Source organism: Chrysemys picta, chromosome 10 (assembly GCF_011386835.1).
Source record: "Chrysemys picta bellii isolate R12L10 chromosome 10, ASM1138683v2, whole genome shotgun sequence".
NCBI lineage: Eukaryota > Metazoa > Chordata > Testudines > Emydidae > Chrysemys > Chrysemys picta.
Genome location: NC_088800.1, coordinates 88,070,425 through 88,096,726, shown reverse-complemented (window position 1 = coordinate 88,096,726; position 26,302 = coordinate 88,070,425). Strand labels below are relative to the sequence as shown.

General features: G+C 41.8%; 1 protein-coding gene across 11 annotated transcripts in view; it reads right to left on the bottom strand.

The window, feature by feature from the left end:
• Window positions 1-26,302, bottom strand: part of LOC101943277 (3-phosphoinositide-dependent protein kinase 1) — a 146,652-nt gene that overhangs the window by 108,926 nt on the left and 11,424 nt on the right. For 10 of the 11 annotated variants that reach the window (XM_065560377.1, XM_042852995.2, XM_042852993.2 and 7 more), the window contains exon 2: window positions 2,249-2,518. In XM_065560377.1, coding sequence (XP_065416449.1) covers window positions 2,249-2,461 — 213 coding nt within the window. In that variant the 5' untranslated portion in view covers window positions 2,462-2,518. Of the gene's footprint in view, window positions 1-2,248; window positions 2,519-9,133; window positions 9,402-26,302 lie in introns of all 11 variants that reach the window. The other variant, XM_042852994.2, reaches the window with a different exon arrangement.

Sequence of the window (26,302 nt, the reverse complement as noted above, 5' to 3'; positions counted from 1 at the left end):
GCAACTAATGCCTGCATCTATTGCGTTTCCTCCCTCCTGCCTCAGTCCATGCTGCCTTGTAGAGTGTGACAACAGCGTATTAATCCTTGAGGGCTCAGCTGAGTGCTAGTTCATCATTTAGCAGCAAGGCATTCCCTAGGAAATATTCCTTCCTCTTACTCCACCACCTCAAACAAGCTTCACAATCATTCATTGCTGTGTACAATATTAAACTGTTTGTTTAAAATTGTTTAAAAAAAAATTTATGCTGCATATGTATACAATGTCTTTTGTCTGGAACCAAAAAAAAAAAAAATCCCTGGAACCTAACCCCCTCTATTTACATTAATTCTTATGGGGAAATGGGATTCGCTTAACATCGTTTCGCATAAAGTCGCATTTTTCAGGAACATAACTACAACGTTAAGTGAAGAGTTATTGTACTAGATGTTTGACACAAAATATCCATTAGTCTTCATTAAAAAAGTCAGTTGTGAACCGCTGCTTAATACAATTACTATTGACAAGGGAGAAGAGAAAACAAGCCACTAGGAAAAGAACAAGTTAAAGAATATTTAGCTAAGTTAGATGTATTCAAGTTGGCAGGATCTGACAAAATTCACTCTTGGGTACTAAAAGGAACTAGCTGAAAATCTCAGAACCATTAGTAATTATCTTTGAGAACACATGCAGTTCCAGAACTCTGAAGAAGGGCAAACATAGTACCTATCTTTAAATAGGGGATGAGAACCAGAGAATTATAGACCAGTCAGCCTAACTTCAATATTTGGAAAGATACTGGAACAAATTATTAATCAGTTTGTAAAAAGAACAGGAGTACTTGTGGCACTTTAGAGACTAACAAATTTATTAGAGCATAAGCTTTCGTGGACTACAGCCCACTTCTTCGGATGCATAATCAGTTTGTAAGCACCAAGAGCGTAACAGGGAGATAGGTAGTAGCCAACAATGATCTGCCAAGAACAAATCATGCCAGACCAACCTAATTTCCTCGGATAGGGTTACTGGTCTACTGCACGGGGAGGAAGCAGTAGACATGATATACCTTGATTTTAGTAGGGATTTTGCCACAGTCCCATATGATAGTCTGAAAAGCAAACCAGGGAAATGTGGTCAAAATTGCTGTAATATGGGTGCAAAATTGGTCAAAAAAGTGTACTCAGAAGTTATCAATGGTTCACTGTCTAACTGGGAGGACATATCTAGTGGGACACCGCAGGGGCCTGTCCTGGGTCCGGTACTCTTAAACATTTTTAATGATGACTTGGATAATGAAGAGGAGATTAAGTTTATAAAATTTGTGACTGACACCAAGCAGGAAGGGGTCATAATAAGGACTTTAAAGAACAGGATTAGAATTCAAAATGATCTTGACAAACTGGAGAATTGGTCTGAAATCAACAAGATGAAACTCAGTAAGGACAAGTACAAAGTACTACACTTTAGAAGGAAAAAGTAAATGTATAAATACAAAATGGGGAATAACTGACTAACCAGTAGTACTGCAGAAAAGGATCTGAGGGTATATAGCAGAACACAAATGGAACATAAGCCAATAATGTGAAGCAGTTGTGAAAAAAAGCTAATATTCTGGGGTGTATTAACATGAGTTTTATATGTAAGACATGGGAAGTAACACTCATTCTGCATGGGAACGGTGAGGCCTCGGCTAGAGGAATCTGTCCAGGTTTGGATGCCATGTTTTAAGAAAGATGTGGACAAACTGGAGAGCATGCCAAGGAGAGCAACAAAAATGGTAAGAGATTTACAAAACCTGACCTTTGTGGAAAGTTTAAAAAAAAACAAAACAAAAAAAACACTGTATGTTTGAATCTTGAGAAAAGAAGAGTTGTGAGGGACCTGATAGCAGTCTTCAAATAGGTTAAGGGTTGTTATAAAGAGAACAGTGATCAACTGTTCTCCATGTCCATGATGGTAGGACAAGAAATAAATAATCAGTGTCATCTGCAGCAAGGGACAATTAGAAAGTATTTCCCAATATCTAAACTAACTATAAGTAGTGGAATATGTTACCAGAGTTGGTGGTAGAATCTCACTCATGTTTTTAAGAAGAGGTTAGACAAACACCTGTTGGGGATGGTCTAAGTATAGTTGGTCCTGCCTCAGTGTGGGGGGTGGACTAGATGACCTCTTGAGGTCCCTTCCACCCCTTTCTTTCTATGACTCTGTGGTTATGTGTTTGTTGAACCAATTTAGCAAGGAGCTGAAAAATAGCTGTATTACTCACTGTTGAGAAAGATCCTTCACCCAGAATCTTCCCAAATTTGAAATTCTCACGTCGTTTTTTTCGAGGCTCTGGAGGCTGTTGTCCTGAATGTTGCTGTAGGGAGTTTGAACTTGACCTTGATTCAGCTGCAGTTCCCTCCATGTTAGACCCCTTTCTGCTGCCACAGGTGGTAATGACAGATGGAGTGCTGGAATCTGTCTGGTTCCTCACCATTGATGGGGATGGGCAGGAACATATAACCACACTCGACTGGATTGGAACAGCATCATACTGAAAAGAGAGGGTTCAACATATTCATTTAGCTAAATGTATAATCGGAGGGGCTAAACAGCATAAATGCATGACAATGTACAAAGTGTAAGTATGCCATATAGCAGAGTCCTTTCCCTGAAGAACTATAGTATAAACTTACAAGAAGGTACAATACACTGCTGTGCACAACAAAAACAGATCTGCAATGCTTCACAGAACTGGTGGGTCTTCAGGAGTGTAAATATTTATCAAGAGACTATCTGAAGTGTAGAGGGCTGCACGGAAGGAAGCAGGAGCCAGGAATGAGCAAAGGAAGCAGTCAAAACAAACTAGTGTAGAGCATAGGAAGTGGGGGTGGTGTGTAGGAGACTGAGAATAAGTATAGGCTGGGACAGAGCTACTGGAAGTGTGGCCCAATGAATTGGTACTTTAATACAAAGATGTATATAAAAGGAATGAAGATGCAGATATTCTATCCGCACTCATTTTATACAAATCATACTTTAAGGGAAGATTATTCTTCACCTCTAGTCCCAATACACAGACACAGAGCTAAGTGTGAATGGGCTGATTAAGAGAATTTAAGATCTGCCAGTGACACCAAGGCAGAGTTTGTATTTGCGAGCAAATTTCCTTCAGTTTTTCTCTTTTCCTCCCCTCCTACTTTTTCCTTTTTAAAAAAAAGTTTGTTTTTGGCACTTTGGGCAAAATCAGAATCTATGCAATCCTGCCCAAACAACCTTAACTGAGCCGTCAGACTCTTCAAATTTCCCACATAGTTAAGGATTCACTGAAATCTTGTGAAGACTTAAAAAATAAAAATGTAAAGGATGAATTGTCTTTTAGACCCAACTCATTCTTTGTGGCTGACCGTTTGTCCTTTAGCAGAAACTAACTCTGCCCTGTAGTGATATCATGACACACTGATCTGAAAGCCTTGGAGAGTCTATATTTTTCAATTCATTTCAGAAATTAAATTTGAAAGCAAGGTTGATACATCCAGGTATTTACTTAACAAGCAACTATAAAGATGAAAAAAATCCACTGTCTTTTTATTCCAAAGAACCAACAAAACTGGACTGAAATATAACAGAATTTAAATATAACTTGGTGGCTTTTAGTTATACACTTTGTTGCATTCTTCACACTGAAGTTATGATACCAATACTTCAATAAGTAGTTTCTAACCACCACCTAGTAGTTATTGAGCTGGTATACAGGCTTTACAGGTAACTAAACCCAAAAAGCCCTGGTTACCAAGCCATGAATGTTAACCTTCCATGTAAACACATAATCTTATTGTCTTCCTCCTGTGCCTTACTACTTCTTCATTCCTTCTCTGTGCTTAAGTCTTTTGATCCTACTCTGTAATTAGGGCCAGACCCTGCAAACACTTATGTAACTTTACTCAACTGAGCAGCTGCACTGAAGTAAATGGAACTTTAAAAAAAATAAAAACTAAATTAAAAAAAAAGTACCTTTTCAAGCAGTTATACTTGCGCTCTTGCATGTGTGTTTGTGTCTTTTTGCCAGAGGACAGCATTACACACACACACACACCCCCCACAACCACATTACCACTCTGGGTGAGAGAAGCATCAGTGAAAGTTTCCCTTCAGACTTCCAAAAAGGCAACTGACAGCTCAAGCATAAAACAATAACCCTTTAAACTCATCATTGGAATCATCCAATTTTTCCTGAAATAATTAGTATGCCTGCTACTCACCATTCAAAACAGTTTCATTCATTTCTTACAAGAGTTCACACATCTCCTAGCTTTGCTCTGGCCAACAGACTCAAACCATCAAGTTTAGTTTTATAATAACCTTTACTTAGTTTAAATGCTCTATTTCTTTTATATGCAATGGTGTTGTAGCCATGTTGGTCTGAGGATATTAGAGAAACATTTTGACCTGAAGAAGAGCTCTGTGTAAGCTTGTCTCTTCCACCAATAGAAGTTAGTCCAATAAAAGATACTACTTCACCCACCTTGTCTCCAATATTTATATAGGTCACTTTAAATTGTCTAAGAGATGAGAGAGATTGATGACTAGAGTCCCATTTAAAGCTTGCCAAATGAAATTTTGGTTTATTAATTATCAGCATTTTTATTTTATCAACACACCTCTTTACCCTCTTGCATGACACTCTCCACCACCAACACTGGAATTCATACCTTATAGAGTTAAATTATATGAGGAAGGGGCTAGATCTCATCTTTACTGCAATTGTCTTCTCAAAGGAAAAAACGCTAGTAATTTCTGCAAATTCCAAAAACTAACCAAGCAGTAGAGACACTAAAAGTCACATAACCATGGGTGTATAATATCACGGCTTTCTTCTGTCCAGGACCATAAGGCACATTTTGTTTTGAGTATTTCTACTTCAAAGTTCCAATCAGACTTCTACAACTTACCTCAGCCTGGACCTGTCAGAGTGGGCAGGGAGAACTGGCATGTCAGAGCAGGCTCTGCATTAAACTCTGCTAAGCCTTAGATGTTCACAAGGAAGACATCAACCAGCTTTATTTTTAAATTGTCCATGAACTTGTTAGAGAAGTTCAGGCCAAATTTCAAATGTTTCGTTACTATACAACTCTGAACAATAGAAGAGCAAAACTGGTCCTCTGCTATTACAGGATTACAGTCTAAGACCACAAGCTGAAACAGAATTATACCGAGTGCATCAGAAAACGGGGGTGGGGAGGGTGGGCTGGCTGGCTCTGCAGAATCCTTTACAGCAGAACTAGATGCCTCGAGAGATCCGCAACCTTCGCACCAGGCAGGCAAGTCACCATACAGTTCTCCCGGTCATCACAAACCCAGCTATCTACATTTCTAATGATCGAATCTCCCATTACTAACACCTGCCTTTTCCTAGCAACTGGAGTTCCCTCCCCCAGAGAGGTAACCTCAGTGCAAGAGGCAACCCCAGCACCACCTGGAAGGAGGGTCCCAACTATGGGAAGGTTTCCCTCTGCTCCCGTTGACTGCTCTGCTTCCCTGGGCCTTTCATCCTCCTCAACAGCAAAGAGGTTATCTGACCGGAGGTGGGACAATTCTACAGTGTCCCGGAAAGCATCTTCATCATACCTCTCTGCCTCCCTTAGCTCCTCCAGTTCCGCCACCCTGGCCTCCAAAGTCCGTACGTGGTCTCTGAGGGCCAGGAGCCTGCACCAAATGCACACATACGCCACCTGCCCACAGGGCAGGTAATCATACATGCTGCACTCAGCACAATAAACTGGATAGCCCCCACTCTCCAGCTGGGCTTCTGCCTGCATTGTCTTCTAGTTAATGAAAGGGTTGTTTAAGCAAGAAGTTTTGAATGTAGTTTAGTTTATAGGTTTTAAGGGGAATAAAGGGACCCCCAACTCCCTTCCCACTCCCCTTCCAAACTCCCTTGTGAAACTCCCTGTTAGCAGCCCGTTTGTCCTCCCAGTTTGCTGGATTGATGCCTCCCTTTTAAAGGCGTAATTTCAGTATGTCTTTGAAGCACTTCCACTGCCTTCCGAGAACCCTTCTTCCCTAAACTTAATGGATAGAAGAGTACCTGCTTTGGGAGGCAAGCATCAGGCATACATACACAATGGCCAGCCCAGCAAAGTTTGTGTTTTATGACCTGTGCTTCTATACTGTTGATGCTGGCTGCAGAGAAAACGCGGATGTTAGTGTGTTGGTCTTCCCAGCTGATCCTGAGAATCCTCCTGAGGCAGCTCTGTTGGAACCACTCCAGTCATTTGAGATGTTGTCTATAGATTACCCAGGTGTCACATTCATAGAGAATGGTGGGGATGACAACTGCCTTGTAAACCAAGATCTTGGTGCCTGTTTGCAGATCCCTATCATTGAAGGCTTGTTTGAGTAGTCTTCCACAGGATGTGCTGGCACAGCGGATCCTGTATTCAGTTTCTGTCTCTATGCTGGCTGTTTGGGAGAGGTGGCTGTGAAGGTATGGAAAATGGTCCACATTTTCCAGGAGTTCTCCACTGATGGTGATTTGTGGAGTACAAAAAGCAGTTTGTGCAGGTGAGAGCTGGTATAGTATCTTAGTTTTCCCAATGTTGAGAGAGAGACCCAGGCTGTGACAGGCATCTGCAAAAAGATTTAGGGTACTTTGGAGATCAGCCTCCATACATGCCAGAATGACACAGTCATCTGCATACTGAAGGTCAGTGATGCCAATTATTGTGATCTATTTTGTTTGGCGATGTCAGAGATTGAGGATTTGACCATCCATACGATACTCAATCCCGATTCCTTCAGGAAGGTGGTCGCGGATGAGAATCAGGATCACGGCAACGTAAACGGAGAAGAGTGTTGGATCAATAACATAGCCCTGTTTGACTCCCAAAACAGTATTAAGAGGCAAACAATTTAGTTTACATTTATTAACAGGTGCCATCCATTACATACATCTCAGACACATTCTCATCCACTCATCCCAGTACAATGGCAATCACAAACACTAAACATTCCCAAAGAGGGCTGCCAATCTATTTTTAAAGTCTAAAGAGAAAATTACTGCATTGTCACTGACACCCAACATTGTTATTTTCCCCACAGGCTGATGACCCGACACCTCTATCCAGGCAAGTCCTCCATTTTATACCTTCTGCTATTACAAACAGCACCTGTTGGTGGACCTCCAAGTTCTTTATAAACATTAATCTTCAAAAAAAACTGTCCTCAACTAAGGAGATAAATTCTGCACCACAGTTTCCCTAAGTGATTTTCCCAAGCACACAAAGTGCCAAATTCTACTCTCTTATACTGATGTAGTCTGAAGTAACTCTGCTGAACTGCACTGCTCTTTTTACTCTGATCTAAATCTAGAGTAATTTTCTTGAAGACAGCAAAGAGAGCTGGGAACAGAACCAAGAATCCCAACTCCAAGTATTCTGTCCTAACCAAAGGAGCAGAATGCTTACTGCCCACTGAAGGAGTACAACTGTGCAAGCAGAAGACAATGTGAAAGCTCAGGAGAGGTTTGTAGTATGAACTGAATGAAATATTCAAATTTCAAATATCAAATTTGTTGATGGCAGCACAGAAGCATATGAGACAGTCAACCTAGTGATGGATGAGAAAAAGGGATTGTATTAGACATGACTGTTGTACTTATCAAGTATTTACAGCATATGTTCAGCTGCCAGCTTCTAAATTACAAAAAACATTAATAATGCAGAGTGTGTTTCCCACGTTTAAATCTTGTTTCAGTAGAGCAGAACAAATAGTCATATGAAGCCAATATGGTTCTCTATTTTCTGCACATGAACTATACCATACAGGTTTCAGAGTAGCAGCCGTGTTAGTCTGTATCCGCAAAAAGAAGAACAGGAGTACTTGTGGCACCTTAGAGACTAACAAATTTATTAGAGCATAAGCTTTCGTGGACTACAGCCCACTTCTTCGGATGCATAAATTTGTTAGGCCTTAAGGTGCCACAAGTACTCCTGTTCTTCTTTATACCATACAGGTAATTTGTGTTAATTAGTATGGTATTTCTTAGCTGTAAAGAGCGTAAAGTTACCTTCCTACAATAATTAGATGGCAAACCAAGAGGTTATACAAAGCTCAGATCAAGTAAAATTTCTAAGACAACCCATCTAACGCCAAGGTGTTCAAGAACACTGTACCTTCTCCAAACATGGCTGGAGAGAATTGCCAGAGTCAGAGGAATTACAGCAGTTTTTATTTACCATCTGAATAGGAATAGGAATCAATACAGTTAATGTAGCTTCAAATCCAAAATTTGAGAGAAAGAGAGGACTGGATTATCAAGATGATGATATGAAAACCGGTGGGATTATGAAGGGTTGCCTAGCATCTAAAAGATTTTCAGTTCTGACACTGTAACGCACTTTTTAACAGACAGTAGTTCTTCAAGTGAGACTGATGTGAAAAACCACTTTCTCAAGCATTTTCAGGGCACGGCAAAGAGACACCCTGCCTAAAAACTGTTTGTACCTTTTTCTTCATAAGAACACTGTTTAAGGGACCCTCCACTTACCTGCAGGATTTTAAAATGTTTAAAACGTGAAAGCTACTCAAAAAAATTTCCTTCAAACCTGGCTGAGTGTGTAGATCTCACTAAAATCTAAGAAAACTATTGGACATTTGTGGAATGTATATTGCATAAAACGTTACTTTCCAGCTTGACTGGTGGTCTTTTTTTTCCTTTATATCGCTTTTCCGCGTAAGAGTCATGGCAGCAGCATAGCGAGTAGGGAGGACCAGACCTCCTTTTCCGCTACAACAGGTTCCAGCTCCTCCTGGTGGATTCCCTGCAGTGTTCCCAGGCCAGCCCGGAGATATAATCCCTTCAGTGTGTCATGGGTCGGCCTCGGAGCCTCCACCCACTGGGACATGCCCAGTATAAGTTCTAATGGAAGCCTCCTGGGGGCATCCTTATCAGGTGCCCGAACCACCTCAACCGGCTCCTCTTGATCCGGAGGAGTAGCGGCTCTACTCCGAGGCCCTCCCATATAGCCAAGCTCCTCACCCTATCTTGAATAGTAAGCCCAGCCACTCTGCAGAGAAACCTCATTTGTGCCACTTGTACCCACAATCTCGTCCTTTCGGTCATTACTCAAAGTTCACGATCATAGGAGAGGATGGGACATAAAGTTACCTGTAAACAGAAAGCTTCACCAGAGAACTCAGGTCCTGCTTCACCACCATGGATTGGTACAGCACCCGCATCACAGTTGCGCCAATCTGTCAGTTGATCTCATGTTCCCACTTGCCATCACTCGTGAACAAGATCCCTAGATACTTGAACTTATCCACTAAGGGCAGCTGCTCCCCCATCACCTGGAGAGAGCAGTCCATTTTCTTCCGAGCAAAGACCACGACCTCTGATTTGGAAGTGCTGATTCTCGTCCCAGCCGCTTCACACACTGCAGTGAAACGTTAGAGAGCATGTTGGAAATCAGTCTGAAGAAGCAAGGACATCATCATCTGCAAACAGCAGAGAGTCCCCATACTGGATGCACTCCACAGCTCAGCTGTGCCTTGATATCCAGTCCATGAAAATCATGAACAGGAGTGGGGACAAGATACATCTTTGGTGGAGTCCAATGCGCACCTTGAACAAACTCTATTTAATACCAAGAATACAAACACAACTCTCACTCCGAGAATAGAGGGACCAGATAGGACACAAAAGTGGCACCGGCACCTCATACTCCCACAGCACTTCCCACAAGACATCTCGGGGAACATGGTCATATGCCTTCTCCAGGTCTACAAAACAAAAATAGACTGGATTAGCAAAGTCCCACAACCCCTCAAGTATCTATGAGAGAGCAAATGGTCCATCGTTCAACTGCCAGGATGGAATCTGCATTGTCCCTCCTGAATCTGAGGTTCAACTAACAGGCGTAACCTCCTCTCCAGCACCTTGGCATAGGCTTTGCTGGGGAGGCTGAGGAGTGTGATCCCCCTATAGTTGGAACACATCCGTCAGTCTCCTTTCTTAAAAGATTGGGACCACCACCCTGGTTTGCCAGTCCAGAGGTACTGCACCCACCTTCCATGCAACATTGAAGATGCGCGTTAACCACCACACCCCAACATTGTCCAGTGGTTTCAACATCTCCAGGCAAATCTTGTCCACCCCTCCATTTACCACCCTATTGACCTCAGCAGCAGAACCAGATCCGGTCTCATGGAGGTTTCCAGTGCTGCCTCCTGGAAGCGGGACGTGTCCATCAGGTTGAGGAGTTCCTCAAAGTGTTCCTTCCACCTCTCGGCAATCTCCTCAGTCGAGGTCAGCGTTTCACCACCTTTCTGAGTACGGCCTGGGCAACATCCCGCTGAGCCTCCTAAGGCAACATATGTTTTACCAGAACACATTTGAGACTGTCTGATAGTCATTCTCCATGGTCTCGCCAAACTTCTCCCAAGCCTGGGCTTTCATTTCAACAACCACAGCTCTCTTAGCCAGCAGGTACCTCTGAGCTGTATCAGGCGTCCAGTTCACGAGCATTGCTCAGAAGGCCTCCTTCACTGCCTTGACAGCTTCCCTCACCACTGGAGTCCACCAGCAGATACTAGGGTTGCCACCATGACAGGGACCAACTGCCTTCAGGCCACAGCTTTTTGTGGCTGCCTCAATGATTGAGGCCCTGAACATGGTCCACTCAGATTCAATGTCCAAGATCTCACCCAGAATGCAGGAGAATTTCTTTCAGAGGTGAGAATTGAAGTCTTTCACCACAGGGTCCTCTACCTGATGTTCCCAGAAGACTCGCACTGATCATTTGGGCCTCCTGTCTATCCAGCTGGCGTCCCATGCATTGGATCCAACTCACCACCAATCAGGTTACCAGTTCTGCCTCTCTCCACCTGACTTTCCAGAGCATATGGCCTTGGGTCTGACGAGACAACTATGAAGTCGATCATTGATCTTCAGCCCAAGGTGCTCTGGTACCAAGTAGATTTATGAGCAACCTTGTGTTTGAACATGGTATTAGTTATGCACAATCCATGACTAGCACAGACCAGGGAGGCCATTCCTCCCAATCAATCCCCTCCAGGTATCTCCATCATTCCCCACATGAGCATTGAAGTCCTCCAGTAGAAACTACAAGGTCAGTTGGTGGCACTCTATTGAACACCAATCCCACTGTCTCCAGAACAGCAGTATCCTATAGATGCTCATTTAAATTAAATTTTACAATAGACACTCACTTACCTGTGCATGGCGATAATGCTTTGCTGTAATTCCTCTGACTCTGGGAATTCTCTCCAGTCATGTCTGGAGAAGGTACAGTATTCTGAACACCTTGGTGCTAGACAGGTGGTCTTAGAAATTTTATTTGGTCTGAGTTTTGTACAACCTCTAGGTTTGCAATCTAATTATTGTAGGAATGTAACTTTATGCTGCAACAACAGCTAAATCACAGAATCATGAAAGTATAGGGATGAAATGGACCTCAAGAGGGCACGTAGACCAACCCTGACAGATGTCTGTCTAACCTGTTCTTAGAAATCTCCCAATGACAGGGATAACTATGGGAGAACATTTTCCCTTGTAGCTAACCTAAACCTCCCTTGCTGCAAATTAAGCCAAATAATTCTTGTCCCAGACTTGGTAGGTGTGGAGAATAATTGATGACTGACATCCTGTCACCATCCTCTTTATAAGAACCTTTTGCATATTTGAAGACTATGCTGTGTACTGCCCTTCACCCATGGCTTCTTTTCTCTAGACTAAACATGCCCAATTCTTTCAACCTTTCCTCACAGGTCAGGTTTTCTAATCCTCTTATTTTTGTTGCTCTCCTCTGGACTCTCTCCAGTTTGTCCAAATCTTTAAGTGTGGTGTCCAAAACTGGACACCACTCCAGCTGAGCCCTCAAAAGTAAGTGGAGCAATTACTGACCATGTCTTACACAGGACATGCCCGTTAATACATCCCAAAATGACATTTGCCTTTTTCACACAACAGTGTCATTCTTTTGACTCAGTTTCAATTTGGGATCCACTATAACCCCTAGGGCTTTTATTGTGGTAACGCTGCCTAGCCAGTTATTTTGTATTTGTGCAGTTGATTTTTTCTTAAGATAGTATTTTGCACGTATCTTTATTAATTTTCATCGTACTGAATTCAGACCAATTGTCCAATTTATCAAGATCATTTTGAATTCTAATCTTGTCCTCTAAAGTGCTTGCAATCCTTCCCAGCTTGAAGTCATCTGCAAATTTTGCAAGCACACTCTACACTCCATTTTCCAAGTCATTAACAAAAATATTGACTAGTATTGGACAAAGGAAAAACCCCTTTGGGACACCACTTGATATGTCCTTCCCAGTTTGACAGCAAACTGTTGATAACTACTTTTGAAATATGTTTTTTCAACCAGTTGTGCCCCCATTTCATCTAGACCATATTTCTCTAGTTTGTTTATGAAAGTATCATGCAGGACAGTATCAAAAGCCTTACTAAAGTTAAGATCAATGAAATCTATTGCTTCCCCCACCCACTAAGCCAGTTACCCTATCAACGAAGGAAATTAGATGTTTCACAATCGCATGGCTAACAAAAAAAACAACAGTGTGCACACGTTTAGACGTAATGTGCTCCACCACTATTGCCAATATGTTTTATCACCATGCCCGTGGGATCTGGCCCAATAAGTGCACAAGTATTACCATATGCTAGGTAATAAAAAGTCAGGCTCAAAAGTGATTCGTGAGTCCCCCACATCTAAGTACTTACATGCCCCTGCACCATCATCACAGTATCTGATCTCCATAGAACATCACAGGGCCAGCAAATCAAATAATTGGGACAACAAAAAAACAAACACAAAAACAAAAAAACACCCCACTTCAATTACACTGGTCTACAATTTTTGAGAAGTTGTCTGCTTCAGAGATAAAATGTGCTATTTATTATGTATTTTGATGTGCTGAATTCAAATATGACAATTAAAACAACTGATTGGCTACTGTTTCTAAGATACTTAAGTTTTTACATTTTATGTCTATGTATATTGTGTAGATAGTAGAGTTTTAATCATAAATTGTAAACCTAAGTCTTTTCAGGTGTTTATGGTTGCTTTACATGATAATATTTCACCTGTCCTGTTTATGTAACACTTTAAAAATCAGCAAAAAGGGTTATGTAAATAAAATTTATTATGAAACAAAAAGGCAAAAAACTATTATGTACATAGTTTAGTCCTATTCAGTGTCTACTTGGCGCTTCTTGGCTTGTCTCTTGTATTCATTAAATGGAGCATCTCTTGTCACTGTCCAGCAATAGTCTGCAAGCATTGATGGGGTCCATTTGCCCTGATAGCGTTTCTCCATTGTTGCAATGTCCTGGTGAAATCGCTCGCCATGCTCGTCGCTCCGCAGTTCGGTGGGAAAAAAAATCTAGATGAGAGTGCAAAAAATGTATCTTTAGTGACATGATGCAACCAAGGCTTTTGTATGCCTTGAGGAGGTTTTCCACCAACAACCTGTAGTTGTCTGCCTTGTTGTTTCCGAGAAAATTTATTGCCACTAACTGGAAGGCTTTCCATGCCGTCCTTTCCTTGCCACGCAGTGCATGGTCAAATGCATCATCTCGAAGAAGTTCACGAATCTGAGGACCAACAAAGAAACCTTCCTTTATCTTAGCATCACTTAACCATGGAAAATTTCCATGGAGGTACTTGAAAGCTGCTTGTGTTTTGTCAATGGCCTTGACAAAGTTCTTCATCAGACACAGCTTGATTTGTAAGGGTGGTAACAAAATCTTCCGTGATTCAACAAGTGGTGGATGCTGAACACTTTTCCTCCCAGGCTCTAATGACTGTCGGAGTGGCCAATCTTTCTTGATGTAGTGGGAATCTCTTGCACAACTATCCCATTCGCAGAGAAAACAGCAGTACTTTGTGTATCCAGTCGGCAGACCAAGCAAGAGAGCAACAACCTTCAAATCGCCACAAAGCTGCCACTGATGTTGGTCATAGTTTATGCACCTCAAAAGTTGTTTCATGTTGTCATAGGTTTCCTCCATATGGACTGCATGACCAACTGGAATTGATGGCAAAACATTGCCATTATGCAGTAAAACAGCTTTAAGACTCGTCTTCGATGAATCAATGAACAGTCTCCACTCATCTGGATCGTGAACGATGTTGAGGGCTGCCATCACACCGTCGATGTTGTTGCAGGCTACAAGATCACCTTCCATGAAGAAGAATGGGACAAGATCCTTTTGACAGTCATGGAACATGGAAACCCTAACATCACCTGCCAGGAGATTCCACTGCTGTAGTCTGGAGCCCAACAGCTCTGCCTTACTCTTGGGTAGTTCCAAATCCCTGACAAGGTCATTCAGTTCACCTTGTGTTATGAGGTGTAATTCAGAGGAGGAGGATGGGAGAAAATGTGGGCCCTGTGACATTGATGGTTCAGGACCAGAAGTTTCATCCTCTTCCTCGTCTGACTCAAGTGAGAATGATTCTGGTGCATCAGGAACCGGCAGTCCTTCTCCGTGGGGTACTGGGTGTATAGCTGATGGAATGTTTGGATAATGCACAGTCCACTTTTTCTTCTTTGACACACCTTTCCCAACTGGAGGCACCATGCAGAAGTAACAATTGCTGGTATGATCTGTTGGCTCTCTCCAAATCATTGGCACTGCAAAAGGCACAGATTTCCTTTTCCTGTTCAACCACTGGCGAAGATTTGTTGCACAAGTGTTGCAGCATATGTGTAGGGCCCACCTCTTGTCCTGATCTCCAATTTTGCAGCCAAAAGAAAGGTGATAGGCTTTCTTAACCATAGTGGTTATACTGTGCTTTTGTGATGCAAAAGTCACTTCACCACAAACATAGCAGAAGTTATCTGCATTGTTCACACAAGTACGAGGCATCTCTGCTCACTTTGGCTAAACAGAAATGTGTCCCTTTGCAAAATCAAACACTGACAAATAAGAGAGCACGACACTGTATGATTTCTAGAGCTGATATAGGGCAATTTGTTCAGCAGAGTGATGTAAGCTTCATTATGACTGCATCATCCATGACTTCTAGGAATAACATGATGCAATTCATATAATGTATGACGCAATACTAGCTTCAGATTGCATCATTCATTGTTTTGCCTAAAAAGCAAGTACTATCCAAACCCAGTCATAGATTTATTCATAGATCCAGTCAAAGATGTATTTTAGTCATTTCTGGTTTAAATTGAGATCCCTTCCCTTTATAACTCACTTATCCTCCGCCATTCCCAAGTCAAGGGTCGTATATACTGACCCAATAGCATATCTTGAAAACTAGAGCCAATCAACAATTTTAAGCATCATTTTCGTTCTCAGTGACCCAGAATTAGTAAAGTTTGACTATATTTATTTCAGAAGCATTTTGGCTGTAGAGCAGTGTTACCCGTCCCCAAACATCTTATTTACAATCCCCATGTCCTTAAAAATATGTAGCCTGAACTTCTAAGGCTATGTCTACACTAGAGTGCTTACAGCTGCACCAGTGTAAGATGTCACATGTAGCCACTAAAAATGGGAGAGAGCTCTCCTGTCAACATAATTAATCCACCTTCAACGATCGGCGGTTGCAGTTCTCCCACCAACATAGCACTGTGCACACTAGCGCTTATGACGGGTGTAACTTATGTCACTTAGGGGGTGAATATTCACCTGAGGCTATGTCTACACTAGCACTTTTGTCGGTCAGGGGTGTGGGAAAAAAACAACACATCCCTGACTTACAAAAGTTTCATTGACAAAAGACCAGTGTGGAGAAGCGCTATGTCAGAGGGAGACACTCTCCCATCAACAGCTACCACCGCTCGTTGGGGGTGGTTTAATTATGCTGGCAGGAGAGCTCTCTCCCATTGGCATAGAGTGGCTACACAGGAGACCTTACAGCGACACAGCTGCAGTGGTACAGTTGTACCAATGTAAGATCCACAGTGTAGACATAGCCTAAGACGAAGAGTGATTGTTTAATTAAAAAGAAACAAAAAGCTGGGAAATTGGTTTAAGGACCATTAATGTAGTCACACTCTTCACAAACAGTAATTTTACCCAGTTTAACTCTAAAGATCCCTTCTTTACGCTGCAGATCACCAAAGCAACCCTGAATTTTCCCCAAAACTTGAAACCCTTTAGCCTCCCAATGCTTGAGCACTCATTCCAGAGATAGCAGCTCTTAACTTGTCAAATGAATCATTAGCCTGACTGATACATGCCCTCAATGATATCTACAACTGCACAGACTCAGACATGTAACCAGAAGGAATTCAACTCAAGAATGCAGTCTTTTCAGGGCTCTACTTTAAGAATCCCCGAATACCTGTGGATCAAAATGTTAAAGTGGTATCTCCTATGAATTAACCTGAACTTTAAGCTTACTTCAAACTACTAGAGCCTTAGAGAAATCAGCCCATCTTGTGAATGAAATAGTGTTGTATACTTTGAACAAACAGTAGCCTTGTACAGCTGTGCACTAAACATAAATTGAAGCTTGTAAATCACACAGATTAATTTTCTAAACTACAATGAAACATACAAGGAAAAATTAAATGAAGTGTAAAAACGGTAATGAAAATTTACACACGGAACAAATTTCTACATTTGGTGGCTATGGAGTGACTATTTTATCTTTTTAAGATATTCATGGAACCCCCCACTTTTCAGTGGTATTTTTTTTTCAAAAGGTATTTGCTACACAGGTGTCACAAAAAGAGGAGAACAGCAGGAGCGGAGTTGTACATTCCCATCCATGTTTGACAGGTTTTGTTTTTTAATCCAGGCCCTGCCTTGTTGTCTCTTCCCACCAGAAGGAAGGTTTCAATATTTAAATGCCAAATATGGTCACAAAGAGATATCCTAATGCCAAAACAAAGTAATAGCCAAATATAGCACTCAAAGGAACAGAGACAAGAAAAGCCTACTGAAGCCTGACTTTTGTAATCTAGATAGGAAAAATAATCAGAAAAACTGCTAGATCATTTTAGCTACTTTGATATCCAATTCCCAAAAATCGTAACTGTGAGCACAGACTATTCTCAAGCTGGCTTTCCTGTCAGTGACATACTGCCATTAGTTTGTCATATGTTTGCTGTAGATGCTTGTGGCTGTGCAACCAAGCAGAGAATGCAGTGCAGGCAATATGAAAGTATTGCCGAACCTTTCTGAAATTAAAACCTGGCTGCACTGCATTGGGAAATTATCGTTTTTCTATAAACAAACATTGCTCTAAGTTTAAACATTGTTTTAAACTCAGTGGGTAGAGTTCCTCAAAGACAGTTAGCAAAACAGTGCATAAAACTTACTGTGAAGCAAAAGTCAGACAGTACGCACACCTCACAAATTTGATATCACAATCTTTCCCTTTGAAGCTTAAAATTGATTTTGCATTCTTACAGAAGCGGAGATTTTCTATTTCACAGGTTTCACTGAAAATGCCCCATTTCAACAGGGTTCAAAACAATTTTCTGGATTTAAGTAGGAAGGCTCTTTGGAATGGAATCCAATCTGCACTCAGCCACATGTTTTGGTGTAAAAGGTTCCATTCCAAAACGTGGATTTTAAAACAACAATTCACCAATTTGGTATTCCACAAAGTACAGGAATTCTCTCCTCACCTCCACCCCCTGCCCAGTTAAACAAGTCCACTTTTTGAGATAAACATTCAACACAAAATATAACTACAGCTAGGAGACATTCTTTGTTCACTAAAGCAGTAGCATTATGAAAAGGAATGATAAACACAGATGTTTTCTAGACTACAGAGACTATACCATGTCTGTTTTTCAGGAGGTGCAGGCTGTGCCTTACCCGTATCCGAGGGCTTGAAGAAAGCTCTACTCGTTCATGGCAATAGGTGGCATTTGTGTGAGGCCCATCAACTTCTGCAGAATACAACCTGTCTTTACTAAGTAGGTGTCTGTTCATTATAGTTGTAAGCCACCTTCCAAATGTTAACCAAGAACTATAAAAAGCAAGGAAAGTTACTTAACTGTACAGTAACTAGATTTCTTCAAAAAGAACAGGAGTACTTGTGGCACCTTAGAGACTAACAAATTTATTAGAGCTTAAGCTTTTGTGGGCTACAACCCACTTCTTCGGATGCATATAGAGTGAATATAGAGTTTCACTCTATATGCATCCGAAGAAGTGGGTTGTAGCCCACGAAAGCTTATGCTCTAATAAATTTGTTAGTCTCCAAGGTGCCACAAGTACTCCTGTTCTTTTTGAGGATACAGACTAACACAGCTGCTACTCTGAAACCTAGATTTCTTCAAGATGTATTGTCTACATGCATATTTAATTTAGGGGGTGCATGCACCCCAGATGAGTTTTTTGGACCCCAGTGTCCCTTTTGGCTGCTCGTGCAACCTAAATGTCCTCACCCTACAAAGAAATAAGAGGGCAGAGGGTGCCAACCACCACTTAGTTTCCTCCCCACCACAAAGTTTTGGTAGGACGCTGAGGTAGAGGGGGATGGAAGGCAGGTTGTGGAATGTGCATATGGACAACACATCTCAGGCATGTCTACACTAGAGAGCTTACAGCAGCACAGCTGTACTGATGCCACTCTATGCCGACAGGAGAGAGCTCTCCCATCAACAATTAATCCACGCCCAACGAGTAGCAGTAGCTACATCAGTGGGACATAGCACTGTGCACACTACCACTTATAACAGCGTAACTTATGTCGCTCAGGAGAGTGGTAGTGTAGACATGGCCTCAGAGAGGCCAGTTACTGTACAATTAAGTAACTTTCCTCTCTTTTGAGAGACTGTCCATCTGCATATTCCATGTATGGTGACTTCCAAGCAGTGTAATGGAGGTGGGAGCTGGGAGACATTTTCAACATATCCTTCCCTGAATGCAGCATCTGATCTGGAAGCTTCATGGAAACCAAAATGCTTTGTATGTGTGTGAATAGATCTCCAGGGGGCTACTTTACATATGTCTACTATGGAAACATTTCTCAGTGCTGCTGAGGCTCCTTGAGCTCTCATGGAATAAGCTCTGAGAGAAACTGGAGGTCCACTTTGGCCACTTCATAACAGGCTTTCGCACAATTCGATGTCTGTCTAGATAGTCTCTGAACTTCAACTTGCATATGAATGTGTTGAGCCTTCTTATGCACAAGGAGGTCTACCATCCTTTATCTTCCCCCCCTCCCTTCAAGTAGTATTTTCTGTAGAACCCTTTCCATTGGTATTGAGGAATGAAATGACAAACACTTCTTGGTGTTATAGGTTATTGTGAGATTGGTCCCTGACAAGAAAGAGGGAAGTAGGGTGGACAGTATGGAACTGGACAGAATATTCCATCATAATAGGGTCCAAAACTGAGGACCAAGAGTAGCTCCAGAATCCTTCAATGTAAAAAGAGCATAATTTGTCTTAGAACTAAATAACACTGACCTTTTAAATGGCAAGTCCTGTACAATGGATTGAGCCTCTTGAGGAAGTCAGAACCCTGAAGTTGAGAGAGCTTCTCATCACCCCATTGCAACCACTGATCTTGAACTTGATCTAAACTCCAAACTAGGCAATGAATACGATTTACAGCCAAATATATCCAATCATTTAGGCTCAAGTTCCTTTGGTGTGGTCTTATTTTGCTGACAACTTTTCATTAGCTGCCATCACTACTAACAAAAGTGGTACAGGATGCATATAAAAGAATTTAGCCTCCCTTGAGGGAACCTGGTATTTCTTGTCCACCTTCTGGGAGAGAGAGGCTGCTGGGCCTGGGGTCTGCCAAATAACTTTTGCTTGGATCTATAATAGCCTTGTTAACAAAACGCTATTTTGCCAGATCTGAGAGATTGTAAGATGTCAACTAGCCTGAGGATAGGTTCCTGGATCTCTTCCAAGAAAATCTGTTAAGAGTCCAAGACTCTTAAGCAGGTCCTGATACTCCTTAAAGTTATCTAGTTGTAATAGACAGAACAATAGCCTCAAAGGATGACAAGGAAATAAATCCACAGTGAGGTGGCATTTTCTTGGGTAAGTCACCAGGTGCAAACTGGGTAATTGATGCTGTAGAGCGAGAGCCCGTATGGGGCCAAGGCCTGTCAGGAGCACTTCTGTCCAAAAGAGGCTTCTGAACCCCAATAAAACCATGCTGGCATAGTTGGGTAAGAGCCTAGTAGCCCTGGCGTAAGGAACCATGGTCTGCCCAAAGCACTAGTCTGCATAAAATCTGCCCCTGGAAGTCTCTGGATTCTTTGTCTAAGGCAGATAATACCAGAAGAAACATCCTTAAGGAATAAATGCACAAGTGCCCCACACTATCATCAGAAGTCATCAAAAACAATGTTATGTCAATTGGTGGGGCAGTGAATTGCTGAAGGCGGGGTGGGGTGGGAAGGTATTCAGTAATAGGTGAGAGATAGGCCCAGTACTACTTGAGTCAGTGGTAGAGTGTGATTCTGGCTCCTGTGAGACTCTCAGATCTGTTAATACCATATATGTCATTGGTACTGTACAGTGCTGAGAGGTCAACAGTGGAGCCAGGGTGGAGGCAGCTAGAGTCAACAGTGCTGATATAACCAGTGCCAAAGTACTCCATGTCAGAGGCTTGACAACACTTTAGTTATTCTAAATCTCCTTTTTAAAATTTGGTCTTGTTCACAGAGTATCACATACTGATCACCACTATTACTGAATCGTTTTCCTATGTTTAAAAGGTAGGTTTTTTGAACTACTGCTCAATAGGAGAAATGGTTTGTTCATCAATACAATATACTATATGTTTGGAAGCTAATAAAGTTCAAAATAATGGAACTATTTGGGAGGCAAGGGAAGTTAGTGGGCAACATGTCAAATGTATACGACAGTGTCATTCTCATAAATCACTATTAACAGGCTTCCTTCAATTTTTCTTTTAAATCCAGTATGGAACGTGTGTTTACATGGTTCTGTTTCATCTTCCATGCACTAACCCCTAACAATTGCTGAACAGAAATAATACCTCAAATAGGAAAAGCACCACAGCTTATTTGGATGCAAATTAAAGACTCACTAGGTGTTGTCCTGTCATTCCTTTTACACCTATAGGTTATATGAACGGTTAATACCGTAGCTGCTGGAATCTGACAATTCAAATAAAAGGGGAACTGGAAGAGAAAGACCAATTCCTAGGAGAGCAAAACTAACTAATTATGCATCTCTTTATTGGACTCGTCTACACTAGAGCATTCTGGCCACACCAATACATCTGAAATCCTCAGTCACATCTGGTATGCAACACATGTTCATACACAAGTGCTTGCATTAATGCAGCCTTGTTCAAAGCAAGTCCAACTACTGTGGCTGTGTCTGCATTAGCCTTTCCCTGTGCCAAATTTCTCACCAAATTTCACTGGTGAAGCTCTACCAGCGGTAACGATAGCAGGAGCAATATTGTAGGCAGGCCTTTTGGGACTGCCAGTGTTTTTACTACTATTGTCTAACCTGGCTCACATAAGGTCTAAATGACATTGTAACGAGTGTTGGTGGCCAATGGCAACTTATCTGAACTAGAATTCAGACCTATGCTACCACCAAAGCTGTACCAGCAATTGCAAAAGTGAGAAATTTTAGAAAAAAAGACTAATGTGGACAAGTGTCCAGTCATCCCCCAGCTTACAGGGCCAATGGAGACAGCAAACTATAGCCTAGCAGCTGCAATGGTGGGCAGCAGGGAGGGAAAGGGTGCCTACCATTTGTTAACAGTGTTCACAATCTGTTGCTATTACTGAGTCCCGATCGGTGTTAAACAATCGTATAGCAACAATGAACACGAAGCTTTTTCCCACTCCCTCCCCATCGGACCAGGAGGAGTCTCCTTCAAAGGTGGCCTTTGCTATCATAATCAGTGTCCATCATCTTAGGATTAGACTATTGCAGTGACGCTTCCCATGGGGCTACACCAAAATGATGCAACAGCCAACATGAAATTCAATAACTATATTCCAGGATGGGACTGGAATGCCAATCAACAAGTTTTATGAGAAACAGGTCCTGTCAAATGAACTGGACATCATTTTTTGGTATTACAAATCTGGTTATTAAAGGTCTACATTTTGTCAATGCAGTTACATCTACAAGGCATTTGACTTACTACTGCACGACATTCTAATTAGAGTTAACATCAATCAATATAGCAATTACTAAATAGATAAGATAGCTAAAATCTCAAAGGGAAATCAAATGGAGATGTTACTAGCAGACTCCCACAGGGATTCATTCTCAACCAAAAGCTATCAAAGTTTTATCAGTGACTGGCAGAAAGTATCATTGTGGATAAAGATCGGTGAAATGGCTAATAACGATATGGGTAGGTCACTTATATAGAGCAATCTGGATTGGTTGGTAAACTGGTGCAAGTTCATGGTTTAATACAGCCAAAAGTAAAGTCCTATATCTAGGAACAGAGAATGTATGTCAATTACAAAAAATGTAGGGACTGTACCCTGCAAACCCACGTCTCTGAAAAGAATTGAAGGGTCATGGTGGAAACATGGCTGACTAAGTGGATTAGTGAGATCCCTGAATGTATGACCAGAGGATCATCAAGTAGGAGAAGGTAAATTTACTGCTACTCTATATAGCACTGTGGACATCACTCCTGGAATACTGGCGCTGACTTCCAAAAGGAGGTAAACTACAGAAGGTTTAGAGCAAAACCACAAGAAAGATATGAAAATTGGAAAATATATCTTACAAAGAGGCATGAGATCAATCTATTGTGTTTATCAAATAGACGGTTATATATCACAATCAATGTACCTTCTCAAGAATATATTTGATAGTACAGGGCTCCAATATAACAAAGGCACAACAGGATTATGCTTTCGTTAAACCACAGATCACTATTTGATACAGGATTTACTGATGTAATTTTATGGCCTGTGTTATGCAGGAGGTCAGAATAAAAAATGATTTGTCCTTTTTGGACACAGAATATATGAATTTGTTAAATGAACCCAGAAACATCTGTATTGGCTGCCTTTTCATTTCCAGGTGGAGTTTAAGGTGCTGTTTTGGACCTATTAAATCCTAAACGTTTTGGGATTTGCCTACTTGAGACTGCCCTTCTCCCTCTGCCATGTTTTCATCACAACACCAGCAGACGTACTTGAGCTGAAGTCTTCTCAATACAAAAAAAAAAAGAAGCTGCTGGTAGATCTTTCTCCATAAGGGGTACTCAAACTTTGGAGATTTCCTCCTCTGCTTTGTCCAAATTAATCTGTTGACTGTCAGGGCACAATGTAGGGCCACATCTATTTGCCCGGGCACTTTGGAAGGGAGAGGTCTGATAAGGCCTACCATTTCAGGATGAGGAGGGGTATTTGTTTTTGTTGATTAGTTATTTTCTGTCTGTTTTTTATTACATAACTGAGTTTAATGCATGATAAAGGCACTTAGAGTGAGATAAAATATACCAAAATAATCCTATACTGAAAAATCAAAAACAAAAAAAAAAACAACAAAAACCACATAGTCCTCCCAGTACAATCCCACAATGCTCCTGCATGCTATTTCAGTGGCAGCTGTGACAGATCAGATCATTGGTTCTGTCATGTGTTAAGACACTAACCTATCAGATTATAGGCTCAGCAATAGCTAAAGTAATATTCAACTGAAATCAAATGCTCCAAAGCCCCCAAACTCCTAGTGAGGGTAGGCCTGAGAGGTACTTTTGCTGTTCTCCATTCTATCTGGTCACTTCCATCCTCCACACACTAATCCCTACACCCAGTGGATGCAAATGAAGTGAAAAAAAAAAACTTTATTATCATTATTTATAAGTTAAACATTCTAACTTTTTCATCCCACAGGTATTCACTTGCAAAATACAAAAGGTGAAAGATCTAAGGTTACAGACAAACACAGACAACTCCTTCCCAAAGCACACGGACTTCACTGGGAGTTGCCACAAAAATCCAAAAGCTTCCTCAGAATCATCTTCTACACTACTTATATCTGAAAGAGAACACAGAAAGGGATCAATTAATAGCGGCACAGCAAGGCTACCCTCTTGGTCCCCATGACCGCAATGCAAATACACATACCTCCATAAGGCGATTCAATACCTCCCTATCACCACACCCTACACAGTGGAGCAATACAGCCCTTGGGGATCCCAATATGTTCCAGAAGAAGAAAGGATTTGTTAAGCCACTCACCAGGGCTCAAGATGGATGTCCTCCCCACGTATATGGACCCAGACCACTCCCATCTGACACTTAGTGGGGAAATCCAAGAAAAGAAAACTTACTTTAAATACAAAACAGAAAAAAAAACGTATGGCAATAGTAACTAAAAATAACTAAACCAAGCCATGTTCCTTACCTCCTGGAGCAGAGCCACTCAATGGTGGTGGTGCTTGTTATCAGTCCAGGCATCCAGGTCCAGAGTCTGACAGTGATTGGCAGGGACTCTAGTGACTACCATAACAAGCCCTGCTAGTGCAGCTGCCATCACGGCAGAATTAACTCTAGCTCAGCTGTGGGTTGTCCCCTTAACACATTCCATGTTCACACATTCACATGACTATCAGTGCCACATGGTGAGACAGGCAGCACACCATGAGCTATAAAGCCAAGGGTGGCCAACCTTGGCCTGAGAAAGAACCAGAATTTACCAGTGTACATTGTCAAAGAGCCACAGTAATACATCAGCAGCCCCCCCCCCCCCCCCATCAGCTCGCCCGCCACCCACCCACCCACTGGCAGCCCCGCAGATCAGTGCCTCCCCCTCCCTCCCGCCCTACACCTCCAGATCAGCCATTTCGTGGCATGCAGGAGGCTCTGGGTGGGAGGGAGGAGGAGCGAGGGCATGGCAGGTTCAGGGGAGGGGGTGGGAAGGGGTGGAGTGGGGCAGGGCCTGTGACAGAGCCAGGGGTTGAGCAATGAGCACCTCCCCAGCACATTGGAAAGTTGGCACCTGTAGCTCCAGTCCTGGTGTCGGTGCCTATATAAGGAGTCGCATATTAACTTCTGAAAAGCCGCATGTGGCTCTGGAGCCAAAGGTTGGCCACCCCTGTATAAGGCAAACCCTGTAATAGCTATTAATGTGTACTGTTATCCTGAGGTAACAGCAGTGAAAACGTGCAGCCATGAACAATCACAATAGTTGAGATGCAATGGTCCTCCAATCCTTTCCCATAAGCCTCCTTGGCACCAATTCTTGTGTACTATCTCACTATCTACCTGTACTGCTTGTCAGAGCCAGATAAAGCACCAATGAGGATACAGGGAGTCACAGCACAGTACAGCATGTGTGGTCATTCTCTTGCAGGTTAGACTACCATGGTTTGTCTAATCCTGTGATTATTTACCCCTCAGTTAGCATGCTGTGGAGACCTAAGCATGTGAGGTGAAGCAGAATGAATCCTGTGTCTTGCATCAGGATTCAGGCACGTGCTCGAAGGAGCAGAACTAGCCTACGCATCTGCTGGAACAAACTAAGATTGTGAACAAATACAAATGAAAACCACAGAGCAGAGCCCTGCCAGGCCTTGTAGGATAGGGGCAACAACCAACAGGTCCTGCAACACTGAACATGTGTAGCCACAGTGCACCATACACACCTAGAGCAGGATGGGTAGTGTGAGTTGGTTCTCTGATAAATCTTTCTTGCCTTACACAGTTTAGTTTACTAACAACATTTTAAACCTGTCCACTAAACAAACACCCTTTAGTGCTCAAAAACTAGGGAATTTAATAGTTGGGTGGCATTTTACAGAATAGCTAATCAAAAACAATAAAGGTGAATTTATTATTATGATACTACAAGTTCATTAAGCATTAACTTGAGCAGTTCAATCTTGGAAACCTATCCTTAAGAAGAGGGATAAGATTTCTAAGGGACACTCCAATTAGTGATGAGTTGGCCACACTACAGCATAATCAATGTAGTTGAGCCAGGTGAAAGCAAGAGAGTGACTTCCCCATTTAAACAAAAGAGGACTATAGTAAGTCAATAGAGAAGTTTCTAATCCAATAGTAATTGTACAAAAATGTTGCCACTTAGCTTTCTCACTACAAAAAGCATTGTTTCATAGAGTATTCAGGCCAGAAGGGGACCATTATGATCATCTAGTCCAGGGGTTGGCAACCTTTCAGAAGTGGTGTGCTGAGTCTTCATTTATTCACTCTAATTTAAGATTTCGTGTGCCAGTAATACATGTTAACGTTTTTAGAAGAGCTCTTTCTACAAGTCTATAATATATAACTAAACTATTGTTGTATGTAAAGTAAATAAGGTTTTTTAAATGGTTAAGAAACTTCATTTAAAATTAAATTAAAATACAGAGCCCCCCAGACCA